The 13,826-nt window shown below is 37.3% G+C and overlaps 1 protein-coding gene across 2 annotated transcripts in view; it reads right to left on the reverse strand.

Moving 5' to 3' along the window:
• GALK2 (galactokinase 2) overlaps positions 1–13,826 on the reverse strand; it is a 47,094-nt gene that overhangs the window by 10,402 nt on the left and 22,866 nt on the right. The window contains exons 6-9 of one of the 2 annotated variants that reach the window (XM_085070563.1): positions 12,391–12,489; positions 9,521–9,673; positions 7,819–7,905; positions 4,318–4,528 (exon numbers count right to left, since the gene is read on the reverse strand). In XM_085070563.1, the coding sequence (XP_084926689.1) occupies positions 4,318–4,528; positions 7,819–7,905; positions 9,521–9,673; positions 12,391–12,489 (550 nt within the window). The remainder of the gene's footprint in view (positions 1–4,317; positions 4,529–7,818; positions 7,906–9,520; positions 9,674–12,390; positions 12,490–13,826) is intronic. The other variant, XM_085070564.1, reaches the window with a different exon arrangement.

Below are 13,826 nucleotides of genomic sequence, written 5' to 3' on the forward strand. Positions count from 1 at the left end.
CTCTGTCACAGTTAAAAGAAACAAAACCAGAGGGCCCACACCTGATTAGTCTATATCTGCGCCAAGGCTGGAGGGATCTGGAAGAGCCAGATCCCTTCAGCTTATTCAGGATAAGCTGAAGCCCTCAAAGAAACCCTTGCAGGGTTGCACAGAACTGGGTTATATGGTCTCACCCGCTGTGGTGCCCAAAGGAGATCATAAAACACAGGGTTTAGGGAACTAGTGCCAGATTCTTAAAAGCATGTGTATTCTTAAATCTACTATAAGGTATGGATTAGGTAGTTAATTAGACCAAAAATGTAAATATACTTTCCTAATCCACTAAACTATAATAAAGGCCTGGTTTCTTCCACTTCAAATTATTTCTGAGCTCTCTGATCTTTGCTCCTGCAGAGCATTTCTGTCAGGTCACCCATGAACAGGCAGATTCAGTCCTTTTACAAACCACCAAATGCCCTTGAAAGAATGGTGCCACTTTTCAGGGCACTAATAGATTGCACCGCAGCAAGAACCTTCCAAGTTGCTGTGACCCAGCAGACTAATGTTAATGAAAGCATGTCCAAAATCCATATAAAATCTCTAAACAAACAAAAATCTGGGCTATTAGTCCCAAATTATTGTGGGTTAACTAAATATAACAGAAATGTTTACTGTGGATTTTCAACTGTATGGTCATATTTTTCATTTTAGCTTTACAAAAACTGTGCAAACCTGTCCAGTCAATTTCAAGGATTTTTTTTTTCTGTATAAGTAAACGTTGTGGCTTCTGAGCAACTCATATTATTTGTTACAACTTCAACTTCAGCAGATTCCTTTCTTTAGAGGCTTCCTGTACAATTCTGCCTGACCTTTAGCTAAAGACCAACCTCTCCAGGCTATATATTTTTTTCTAGTTGCTTTGGCAGCTTCTAAAGATACATTTCACTGTAGATTAATGAGCTACACATGGCTGATGGGACTGTTAGAAATTTACAACCGGAAAAACTCACGGACGCGCAATCGTGTAGGGGACAGTTTCTAGCACCATTACTCACGTGGAATAGTACCCTTCTCTGTTAGGCATCCTGCTGATTGAACATGATGAGGGTGAAGGTTTCTGGCTCACAATGTGTATCAGAAAATGCTGCCAGATGGCTTTAATTTGAGCCAGATTGTGAACCCCCTACTTGAAGTGGGGAACAGTTACTCTACTGGGACTGCTCAAGTAACTGTTTGCAATCTGGCTTTCTGAAAATAAACCAGGGGACGAGTCATCACTGGATTCGGTGACACATTTAGCAGACACCTGTTTTGAGATTATGATAACTACTGGTTTAAAGTGATTTTTCCTCCAGAGGAATGATGGCTTTAGCAAGGCTTTTGCAACTAAATTATTCAGTGCCTGTGCCTAACCTGTGGCACACCGCAAAAGCCTCCATCCTCCAGGTATGGGATCTGCCTGGAACAGCCACGTCTCTGTTTCTGTGGAAGGGAATGATATGTCCCAAAATTTCTCCACGATATGGATCAGGGTGAGGCTGAACTAGTCACCTGGACCCTTAAGCTGGAAAGTGCTCTTAGGTCTATCAGTTTGGAGGTATTTTCTGTTCATGCAGGGCATCTGCTGATGCACAGAGAGAGCTTTTTGTACCCCAGATCCCCCTGACAGAACACCCAAGACCCCTTCACCCATCAGTGCAGGGAATGTGGAAGCTGTTCCTGCACTGAGATCACTATCAATGCCCATGAAAGGTTGTTCAAGCACCACTCATGTAATTTACAGCACAGATTTAGAATTCTCTCTCCAGAAAACAAATAGGAGTTAAACAGCCAAATCCACACAGAAAATGGATGCCTGCTCCTCCCACGGCAATTTCATTCTCAGGTTTAAATGTCAGAATTAGATTAAAATTTTATACATGAAAAGGAAAAATGGGTTTAAAAATACCTCATTTAAGAAGAAAAAACATTTCATGGTTAAAGGAATACACTGTTTTACAGGAGAATATGCTTTTGTGGTGAAGCTTATAAATACCTAATGTCCCACAATCACCACACACTGCATGTTCTGTGAAGCACTCAAGTCCAAGCCAAAATTATGGCACAGTGCACCTTAGAAAGTAATAAATATTATTTTTCTAGAGATGTTCAGAAGCCACAAGTGCAATCCATGTGTAAACATTTGCAAGAGAGCTTTAAACTCAGGATTTTGAATTGGCCAAGGAACAACTGCAAGAAGTTTAGAGAGGCTTTATACACCATCTCTACTTCTCCAAACATGGGGAACGAATGGGCTGTATGGTGGGGAACTGCAGAAATCCTTGAATACTTGCCTATAAAAGGGATGCAGAATTACTGTGTGCTTCCAGATCTGGCTTGGGACTTGACCAAAGCTGGTCCATACCATGTTCCTTTGACATGTGGAGTTTTTATCTGGCCATCCTTACACACTGATAAAACTTTATGTAAGGATACAGTACTGTCATGGGAGGAGTAGAGGGGAAGCTGGACTTAAGGCAAAACTAGTATGTACAGAGCAGTTTTAGATCCTTAAACTTGAGACACAATGCCAGTACAAAACCTTATTTGTAATGATCCCTGGGCATGAAAAGATTCCCTAAATGTTATGGTTTGTTCCTCACATTGAACAAAGAAATTCAACTACACTCTGAAATTCTCTGCAGAGGTTACTTATTTGACAGTATGGTTTCTCTCTCTCACATGAAGAAGCCAGGCATTGTCATTAAAATAGAGTGGGAAAGTAGAGGGGAAGTAAGAAAAATATTTTCTTCAAACAGCCTCTGGTGTTCCAAAGCCAACATAACGAGTAATTTGTATAGTGTGTAACAAACCCAGCAGATTTAGATTCTTTCTGTGTCTGTCTTGTTTCTTCTGCGTAAGTTTTACAGAAATCTGTTATTTAATTTTATATTGTACATGCAAAGAGGCTTTCAGCATAACCCTTTTTAATTGGTCTTATCAAATGAAATCACAGTCATGAAAGTTTAAGAGATTCTGTTCAGCAAACATCTGCAAATGGTATTCAGAGCTACAGTATAAAATTTCCTTTGAGTTTCTTCTATTGCTTTTATGTCTAAATTTTTCATCTAGACTTTGTTTTTTGAAAAAAATCAAGATAACCTGTATAAACAACTCAATTCTGCAGAACTGTAGAATTTTGTTTTATAAACCAGGTATAAGGAGTATAAACATCTGTAAGTTAATAGTCTTGCATTGCTTCATGAAGGGGAGAATACAGGGACAGAGTAAGAGATTTACAACCTTGCAGTTTCCCATGAAAATGCTGCAGAGTGCAGGTACATGGTTCATATATTCCTCATGTACAGACAGCACAAAGTTATCAAAACTCTTTCTATGGAGATAAAAAGCTGGCTTAAGATATCTTATTTCATCCTGGTATCCTCTGGCAGTGTAATTAGACACTAAGATAGTCTCACAATGTCTGATACCACTGGGGTGCAAAACAGGTTAAAGATTCAGGACCTGGTCCTTGGTCAGTATATCAAATTGACAATCACTCCAGATGGACAGATTGTTTAAAGTAAGTGTCAGTATAGATAGATATGTTATAGATCTATATACATCAAATGTATACATTCCTGAAATCGTTCTTGGGAAGGACTGACAAGGATGTAATTTGGCTCCAAAAGAATACAAGTATTAGGGCTACAGAATGGAAACAAGGAAGAAGGATTCTGTGTAGTTCTTACAGAAAGATTCTGATCTCCATTGGAAACCTGTTACAAAGCAAAAAAATTATTTCATAAATTCTCTATTATTTGGTATTATTAGCAACCCTACTATATTAATCCAGGATACATTTCATGCATGACAATGCCCATGACTGCATGGTATAATCCTAAACAATAGTACATGGGAAATACTTTAAATAGTAAATTGTTCATCTCCACCACCATCTTCCTAAAAGAAAAACAAGTATTAATAGTGACAGAAACTTCTTTCTCAGGAGGGACAAAGATTACATGCTGGCCACTGCATGTTTTAGGAAGTGATCATGTATTTATCATCTGAAAAGAGAAACACAAGCCCATCTGTGCTGGTCTGGAACACCAGTTAAGTGATCTGCTATTTCCATCATTTTAGAAACAGTTCAATCAAAATCAAAGGTTTGCTCTATTTTAAGTTACAAGCTAGAATGAAAATATCAGTTGATGATGGTATCAATTCTTTTACTTCCCAACCAAGATTCCAGCCAAGTATTCTGGCAAGACTTCCACTTGCACTACTTATTATGCATAAAATTTTTACATAATACAAACATTGTACAGTAAACCCCACCATTTCATATATGCTCACCATCTTGCATGTTTTGACTTAGGATCTGAGAGTGGAGCTCCTCCAGGCTAATTCCCAGGCATTTACAAATTTCCTCTGTGCTGTAAGGCTCAGGATGTAATACCTCCTCGACAATGGTCAGCATTTCCTCTAGGCTAACTCCAAGCTTGGTTTGCACATCATGGAGTCTCAACATTTTTTTCCAGTCCAGGCCTTTTGACTTTGAGAGAAGCTAAAGTTAAAAAAAAAAAAAAAAAGAAATCAGAAAATACAGAAAATATTGTGCCTTCCTGTTTAAAACTATTAGTTTTCCATAAGTATCTTTAAGTCCCATTTTCTCTTTTCACTTCTTAATTGGAACCATCAGAACCTACTTTCTATCATTACAGAGCAGTCAATAATTATATTTATTTATTATGAAAGGTCTGTGAAAGACAGATATTCTTCCCTCAAATCAGATACTGTCTGTAAAAGCCCTAGTGGCATTATTTGTGTGATATCAAATCAGTGATTTATTCTCTTCCACAGATTTTGTTACTTCAAGCACTTACTAACCTTTTACAATCCCATCTGGACAACTGTTTATACAAGTGCTATGATGTTGTTACAGTGAAAGTCCTTAAAAAGTCTATTTCCATACTACTAGTATTTGCTCTAACATTTGAAAATCAGTTTGACGTTTCCAATATGCTCCTGGAATTTTCTGATTAACATTTGAGGTTGTCATTAAAAGCTTTTCTCGTAATAGCCTTAAAAATATGAAAGTGGTCATAAGATTTGTGGGGAGAATAACTCTAACCTTTCTCAATCTCTAGAATTTTAAGTAAATTTTAAGTACCTTCTTTTAACATCCAATTTAAAGGGACTTTTGAGCCTTTACAGGAATGTTACGATGTTGGTCAGAATCTGTTCCATTCCAACAGGGTTGCTGTGATATTAATTAGTTATAGATGGATCTGCTTTCCCCATTCCTGGCAATGATATTCTGCTTTGTGATGTTTTGGCAATTGACAGGCATTAGTTCAACAACACACCAGAATCCTGAAAGGCAGGATGTCCAACAGGCTTTTCTCTGGAAGGCTGAGATATGTGCTGATGCTCCCATGTGTCTAATGAAAGTAGCAGAGTAAAGCAGCTTTCCTCATAAGGTGAAATATTTTGATGTTATGAATTACAGAAGAATAGTCAGTGGTCATTGACATACCACCTGTAATTTCAACAGATTACAAAGTAAAACAAAGATTAGCAAGTACACACTAATGTAATTTTACTGTGGTCATAGGCACTGGTGTATCTCCTGTACTGCACCATTTAAATTGGGTTTAAAACTTTTAGATCAAGCTTGCACGTTTGGAAAGAGTTTAAACCAGTGCAGCAAGACCAGGGAATTAAATCCTTTTTCTATACAAATCAGCATTCAAACCTCTCATCAACAAGGCCAAGATTTCACCCAGTGTGTTTTACTCTTTTCAGTAAGTACTTTTTTGACTGAGATTGGTTTGAAATAATTTATGTCTTGATTCTGCAAAGCCATTTAATGTCCTGGGTTTAAAAAGCCACGCAATTTACATACATGTCTGAAAACTATTTGCTTTGTTTTGTGCAAAGTTACAGCATGACATTTAAGCAGAAGTTCTGCTTCCCAACTATCTGGTGTAGATTCTCACTCTCCTCCAAAAGTGCTTTTGCAGGGGCTCTTCCAGTTTTGCTTTATTGCAGTATCTAAAAATTAACTACTTTTGGTGCCATCTAGTGACTTGCTGAGATTTATGAGAAGCTCAGCAGAGCAAAACAAACAAAATCCTAATCATATAACTCTATTGCCATTTAAAACACAATTTTATATGTTCAGTGGTAGAGAAAGAAGCAGGACTGTTTAGCGCCTAATGCAGAAATCGGGACGAGAGAATTTTTTTTGTAAAAGACTAGTTACGTCACTTCTGGCCTCCTTTTCTACAGGCTCTGAGTACCTAGAACTCCACAGCTTTTATGTAATTGTATTTTAGCTTGCTTACTTACTGATAAGTTAGAATAAAAATTACTGCTTCATTTTACTTAAACATGTTGTACGCTGGTGCATGTTGATGACATGTTTTTAGATCTGCTTCAAGGTGCTAAATGAACAGAAATTATTTTCCTCATGCTTTAAATCCCAATGTTCAGGCATCCCCTGAACTTTATTAAACAGATGTTAAACAGAATTTAGAATTTACAAACAATAATATTCTATAAGGCAACGAAAAATTTTGTACTTCCTTTTTAAATAAATTATCCCCTGCAGAAATATGCCACATGCATTGTCACATCTGTTCCCATTTCTGTACTTCAAGGGAGATGCTGTATTTCAGACAAGCCAACTACACTGGGGCTTTACAGGTCAAATGTTCCAAATGGAAACTGACCCTGTTGGGCCAGTGGGCACGGCTTTGCTGGAAAGGTCTATCCTGCTTATAGCAGAGTTTTGATTCTGACAGCACTGGGAAAAATATTATGGGCAAACAGAAATGGTTTTTGAAAACATTCTAGCTGCAGCAGATTAAATTGTAATGGACATGGAAAAGAAATGGGAAAAAAAAATCCCATCTCTTTAATGTACAGAAAGTAATCCCAATACTGCTCCCACAGTTGGATAGTTTCTTGATGATCTCTGACTAGATGGATTAAAGATGTGGACATCATGCAGCTGGCCCTTAACTGCCAGAATATAGCATCTGTGGGTTTTATCATTCTTTATTGTTCAACATAGGCACACTGGAGAACTGTAAGTAACTGAGAGGAAAACATACTTGGTAAATGATGGGACAAATATAAATAAAAGAAAGTCTGACTAGGAGTGTGTCCAGGAATACTTCTGTAGCAACATCACTTTCTTACACAGTACATTTCTATAATGCCATCTGAGCATCTCTGCCCACATAGCAAACATGAGCTGCTCATGGCTCTGCAGCTGCAGACACTGCTGGCCCCACAGCACACTGACAGCCAACAGGGAGAGCACAGTGTCCCCAGTGCCACATCCTTCCCCCCGTGTGGGAGCTCAGAACGATGAGGGACAAATCCATTTCCTTTGGAATTTTGAGTGCTCTGCAGAACATGAGCGTCTTTAAACACACTGTAATAGAGTGCAGGAGAGCACTCCAAGGCTGCTACAAGAATAGAGAAAGGGAAAGGAAAAAAGCAAAAGAATGACTCTCTGGAGGGAAGGGAAAGGAACAGAATTTAAGAAACATAATTTTGTCAAGATGATCAAGAGCTCACTTGCTATAGTACAAACTGATATCAAAATGTTGTACACTAATGCCAGCAGGGATATGTTTGGTTGGCATCTTTACCTACACAGAGCTATCTGCAAGCAGTATGAAATTCTAGAATTACCTAAAGCAGAAGAGGGGGGAAAAGCCTATCCTAAGGCACTTACAATGCGAGTTTCTTTTAAAGCATTATTGCAAGGCCTAGCATGTTAGTTCATAGTTCCATTAGCTTAATGGTGCTTAAAAGACTTCCCTGTTTCCACTTACATACCTGCCCTCCTTCACCCCACTGTGACCTCTTCCTAAAGACAGTCTTTTCCTGGCTCAATGTATTTTTATAGTGTGTGCAGCTTTCCATCTGGGTAGCATATGTTTAAAAACAGACAGGTGTATGTTGTTAGTCTCCTTACAATCAAGCATCTGCTAAGAGTACATTTTTAGAGATTGCATCATAGCTAACAGGAATGTAAAAAAAAAAAAAAAAGATGTTTCCTTACTACTTCTTCAGGACTAGTAATTTAAAGCAATTTAGAAAACTGTGATTCAAGTCACAATTCACAAAGTCTGGTATATGGAACAATAACTTCAAAAGCTCTCAGAGCTTAATGCACTCATTGTACAGTGCCATTTAAAATAGATAATCTGTGAAGGCTCTCTATTCCTTACGCAAAAAAAATTAATTTCCAAAAGACACTCTTCCTGAAAAATATGTATTTTGTCAATTAGCAATCCTAAATTAGAGATTTATCAGTTACAACAGAACGAACAAATAGACAGGTCCTTATCTGCAGCACGTTACAACACTTATCCTTATTTTCTTAATGGCGTAATTCTTATTCACTTCAGTGACAACAGCTTTAACTGTGGTCATTGGTGCTATTTGTTTTACCATATCTTCTATACAACTGAAATGCAACTATTTCTTTTATACTTGAGTTTAAAGCTCATTTTAAAAGTCATCTGAAGTTTGGCTTCCCTCCTCAAAAAATATCTCAGCACATTTTTTTATAATACATGTTGTCAATGTCTAATCATCTCTTCAACTACTTTTTTAGCACTAACTAAAACTTATTAAAAAATATTTTTTATAGAAACATCATGCCAACAGATGTTCAAAGTACTTTTTAATATTGATCAGATACTGGTCAAATGTTGTGTGATAAGGAGTTCCACACTGCATTTTTCAAAGCTTTCTTCTAGACTTTGTGACCCATATTCTGTTCTTTCACACAGCACCTTATGTTGGGTATAACTGCAGTGAATCTTTTTGCTTACTCCTCATTTATCAAAGAAAAATGTATTGTCTTCCCCAAAAAAACCTCAAATCAAACCCCACATCTACATATTCCTGAATGTACAAAATCCAGAATTAAAGCAGAACTTAGACTTCCCCTGTTCAATTTCCATACATTTTAAAGATAATTTCAAGCTGTAAACTGGCAGGACAACCTAAATGCTGGGGTTGGATTCAAGCCTGTTTTTAAACTTTACACTGACAAACATGCTGCTATTCAGCATTTCTAATATTACTTCCAGGCCTTCAACTACTAGCTTGGATGTTCTTTACATCCTAGAAAACACACAGCTATTGCCATATATACATATAAACATGTGACTATACTGGTTGCTTTCCATTATATGTCATTATTCAGCTTTAATTAGAAACAGTCTATCTTATGAACTGGGAATATTTTTTTCTGAAAAATAGACTTATTTCCTCCACTGAAATACAATAAAAAATAAATTAAATAGAACTAAATAACATAACCTTCTATAAAAGGACACAGTCCTTGCACTTTCATTAAGCTCAGCAAAAGTTCTGTTCCTGCAGATGGAAGTGTCTGGTTCTGGAAAGAAAAATTATACTTAGAGTAGCACCTAGCCAGGTGTTAAAGACACAATTGGTCACAAGTGGAAAAAAGCACATATTTAGATGAAGGTTTCATTAGAGTTTGACATAAGCCATGCGTTACCTTTGTAGCCAGCCGACACTCCATTACCCTAATATTGTAATGAGAAGTTGCTGCTTTATTCATTTCAACACAACTGTTAGCAATAACAAACGTTGCTCCACTTGGAAGTCTAACATCAGTTGCCCTCAGTGGACTGAACTCTATCAACTTGGCCTATTGAAAGAAAAATGAATGGTTAGTTTTAATTTACTACTAGCTAACAGTGCACTTAGTTCTATAAATCAAATGCAAATTTGCGTGTTTTTTCTCTTGAAAATCCAGGGACAGTTACGGAAAGAAAACTGACATGAAACAGCAAGAAAAGGGGTTGAACCTCATTGATCAAATTACACATACATTTCAAACCTTTCCATGTAGCTGGATTTTAAAATGTTTCCATTAAGTCTTTGTGTTTTTTCGGCATTTCACAGAACCCCACCCAACCTATTTTTCTTGCCTGTTTAAGACAACAGTTTTACTTTGATCTGCAGAGGACTACCAGGCCTGGCTGAAGCTAATGTGCGTGCCACTAGAAACAAGGGGCTTCACATTCCCTGCCCCTTCATCAATGTCCATCCCCCCCTCAGTCTTCTGATTTTGCACTACATCAAGATTAGTTCACTGAGTATAGTACCAGCATTTTCAGACTGAATTGAGACAGTGATCATGGTACATATAGAAAATCAAACAAAGAAATTAAATAAAATTACATAAAAGGATTTAGTTACTGTTTCCTCCTTTCTGACATAAGAGACTGCCTTGCCTCACACATGCTTACATAAGCTGTGTAAGATGTTCCCAACATTTGTGACCTTTTCATGGAATAAGTTAGGCATCCATTAATTAAATAATTCAGGATGTAATGTAATCAAGAGATTAAATTCACATCTGGTTTTTCACTGGGATAAGTTGTAAATCATGTGCCCTGCTTTGGCTTCTTAGAATAGACTGCAACTCTGCAAGCAGGGACGTCTTACTGGTTTTGGCATTGTTCATCCCCAGAGAGTTCCTTGAGAAGCTAGAGTGCTAAATAAACAATGACAAATCTGCTTGTACATTATGTACAGCATGTGTGTTACTCCCTGCCATTGAGATTCTGGACCCCATCACAGAATTACTATCAAGACAGACTTGCTTACATTTAAATATACCCTCTAAGATGTGCTACATTAGACCAGAGTGTACCACTAAGCTGGTCTAGTGTCCTGATTCTGAGAGTAGCCATAAATGGCTATTTAGGGGGAATGTAAAAATAGAACATACACAAACTAATCTTTTCTTGGGCTGTATTTTTTGAGATTCCCAGAAGCAAAGATTACAAATGGTTATACAGTGGAAGAAATATCTGACTGTTATGTTGAATAGCTACAAATAGGTTAATACTCTATTAGTGTATCCACAAAGGTCTTTTCTGAATCCTTGTAAAACTTCTGTCTTCCACAATGTACGGTATTTCTCAATTTAACAATGAATGTTTTGGAAAAAAACCCAAACTTCCTTGTTTGTTTTTTACAAGCTGCTTGCTAATGTCATTGTGTTTCTATTAGTTCTTCAGTTATGAAAAACATTCAATTCTCCATTTACCTTCTCTTTACTTGTTTAGGGAATTTACAAAGCTTCAAAGTATCACCCTCTAAGCTTCTTGTTTTCCAAGCTGAAAAGTTTAAAATTATTCAGTCAATGCTTATATATTAAAAAAAAAAAAAAAGCTTTGATAAACCTCAGTGTCCTTTACTATACTTTTCTTGTTTTTTGAAGATGGGAGGCTAGAGCTGCATTCAGCTGCAAGTATACTGAAGCAAGGATATTTCCTGGTTTGTTCACAATTTTTTTTCCTCATCTTTTCTAACATTTTCTTTCTCTTTTTGCTGCCACCGCTATTTATCAGAAGAGCTTCCATTTACATGATCATCTCTCTGTACGGCAGGAAAATATGCTGCTTCCTTTTTCATTATTCATATAGCTGTTTTTACTACTAACAGTGTAATCATGAAGGAAAGGTGTAGAGTAGGTGATGCAAAATTGAAAATACATATGCCTCATGATGGCATTAAATGCTTGGAGTAATTCTAGGAAATCATTTTTTTCTGTGTAAGCTCATCAAGATATGTCATTAAGGAAAAAAAGCTGTAGAGATATAATGCCACAATCATAAGGAAAGTAAAGGTTGTAATGAAACATGGCATTAATTCCTACAAAAGTATTTTGACAGGTCTGAGGTTTGAACAGTTGCAGTCCTGTGCACCTTCTGGGACAGTAGATGAACCTCACTGTAAATTCCACTGCAAGCACTCATGCATAACTTGGCAGGTCCTGTTCATCACAGCTAGTTCACCTTCTGTCACCACGTTTAAGACTGCTAAATGCCTTTTACATCAAAATCCAGCCACAGAATTGTCTGGAATTAGCAAAACGGGTGAAATAAAAAGTCTCCATTGTCTTTATAACTGAACCTGGCAAAACTTCCTAGAACTGTTTGGTTATAAGAAGTTTCAAGAAAGCATTTTTGTAATAATTATCCCATTTGCACTGAATACAAGGCATGCCGACCATTCAGATTTCATTATATCGGAAACAGTCTCAGTTCAGCATGAATTAGCCAAATAGTGTGGAACCTGGTGCTCTTCTAGAGGACATCTTTTCCCACATCTTTTCCTTCCTCCATCCTATTTCTGATTTTCCTCATCTTACTCATTCAAACTTGTCATACTTGACTGTACACAGATTTATAAGTTTAATTCCTGATTCATTTGTATACCAGTGGTTCTTATACTGCTTACTAAGGTATTCCAGTTTCTTGTCTTGTCTTTCTGCTAGAATCCAATCAAGATATTTTTTGCTTGCATAAATTTATATTACAATGTTAGTTTAGATTACAAAGATCCACATACAGTTCCTTCTTCTGCCAGAAAAGAGATTGACTGGTCCATTCCTCCACCTTCTGTGCCAATATAACGTTCACTCTTTGTGCAAATTTCTGCGAGTTCCACCTGAAAAAATATTAACATGCAAACCTTCAGCCAGGGTTAAGGATGACACGTTTATTTCTGCTTACATATTAATTAATGAGAAAACAAAGGAAATAATGATGGAGTTCTGAAACTATTATCTGTCACACATTAAACAATGTAAGCTGGTATCAACCAGGATGCCCCATTAAACAATGTAAGCTGGTATCAACCAGGATGCCCCATGGCCCCTTTTCCCTTCTGTTCTGAAGTAAAAAAGAACCAGCTACTCAGTATCCAGAGGACCCACCACAGCCAAATGATTTTCAGATTCTTTAACTCCTGTAGCTGTCCTCCTCCCACCTTCCTTGTTCACTTCAAACCTTCCATTGCAATAGCCAATATTTTCTTGATGTAATCACTTGAATCCATCTACATATGAATCTCAGTAGCTTACAGAAAAATGGCAAGTTATTACTCCATATTGTTTTAATGTACTGACTCCATTATTAGAAATTACTCCAAAACTGTTTCTCACTGTAGGTAGTCAAGTCAGTGATGCCTGTCATTTCTCCTTGAGATACTGTACTCTGTTTATCTGAACTAATTCGTAACTATATGTGATGTGCATTCCTTTGTGACATTTTAGGCATATCTTTGTGCATTCTAATACCTGGAGGTCATAGGATACTATGGGAGGGTTGAATATCACTGTCGTAACTGTCAAAAATAATAATTAACAATAAAGCTTTCAGCTATCAGGCCAAGTCAGAACAAAACACAAGAGAAGCCTTGGAGAATGGTCAAAGAACAGAGACTAGTCAAAAAGAAGTGGGTCAAAAGGAAAGTATTTCTGTCCACCTATTATGACCCCTACCAGTTTGTTTTTGTAAGCACAAGGTAACCACAGGAAAGATGGGAAAAGAACTTCAGAAAAGCCACAGGCCGTTTTCCATTCTGGTGGCAAAGTCAGATTCAGATTCCACTCTAAGGATGTAGCGTTACAGGACTGAAACAAGCTAACCAGCAAGACAGGGACATTAGCCAGCACACAGCTGTAAAAGGCAGCAGATAGAGGCAGTAAATCACGATGCTGAGAGAGGTATGTGCAGGGTGCCTGCCTGCTTGCTCGCTCAAGTTCTGTAATGGCCCCACTGACAAAGCTGTAAAATTGGTGCTTAGATGAATGTAATCAGGCTGAACTGTTTGAAAATGCACTAGCAACCAATTTACTCAGCTCACAATGCAGTTATGGCCAATAAGCCTTAGGCTGATAAGCAGAAGTTATCAAAAGAACATTAACAAAGTAACTTGAACACTATGCAGAGTGGATCTCTTTGAATCAAACATGGTAAACGACCTCTTACCAGAAAAAGACC

This window comes from Lichenostomus cassidix, chromosome 10, assembly GCF_008360975.1.
Source record: "Lichenostomus cassidix isolate B80296 chromosome 10, HeHo_3.0, whole genome shotgun sequence".
NCBI classification, from domain to species: domain Eukaryota; kingdom Metazoa; phylum Chordata; class Aves; order Passeriformes; family Meliphagidae; genus Lichenostomus; species Lichenostomus cassidix.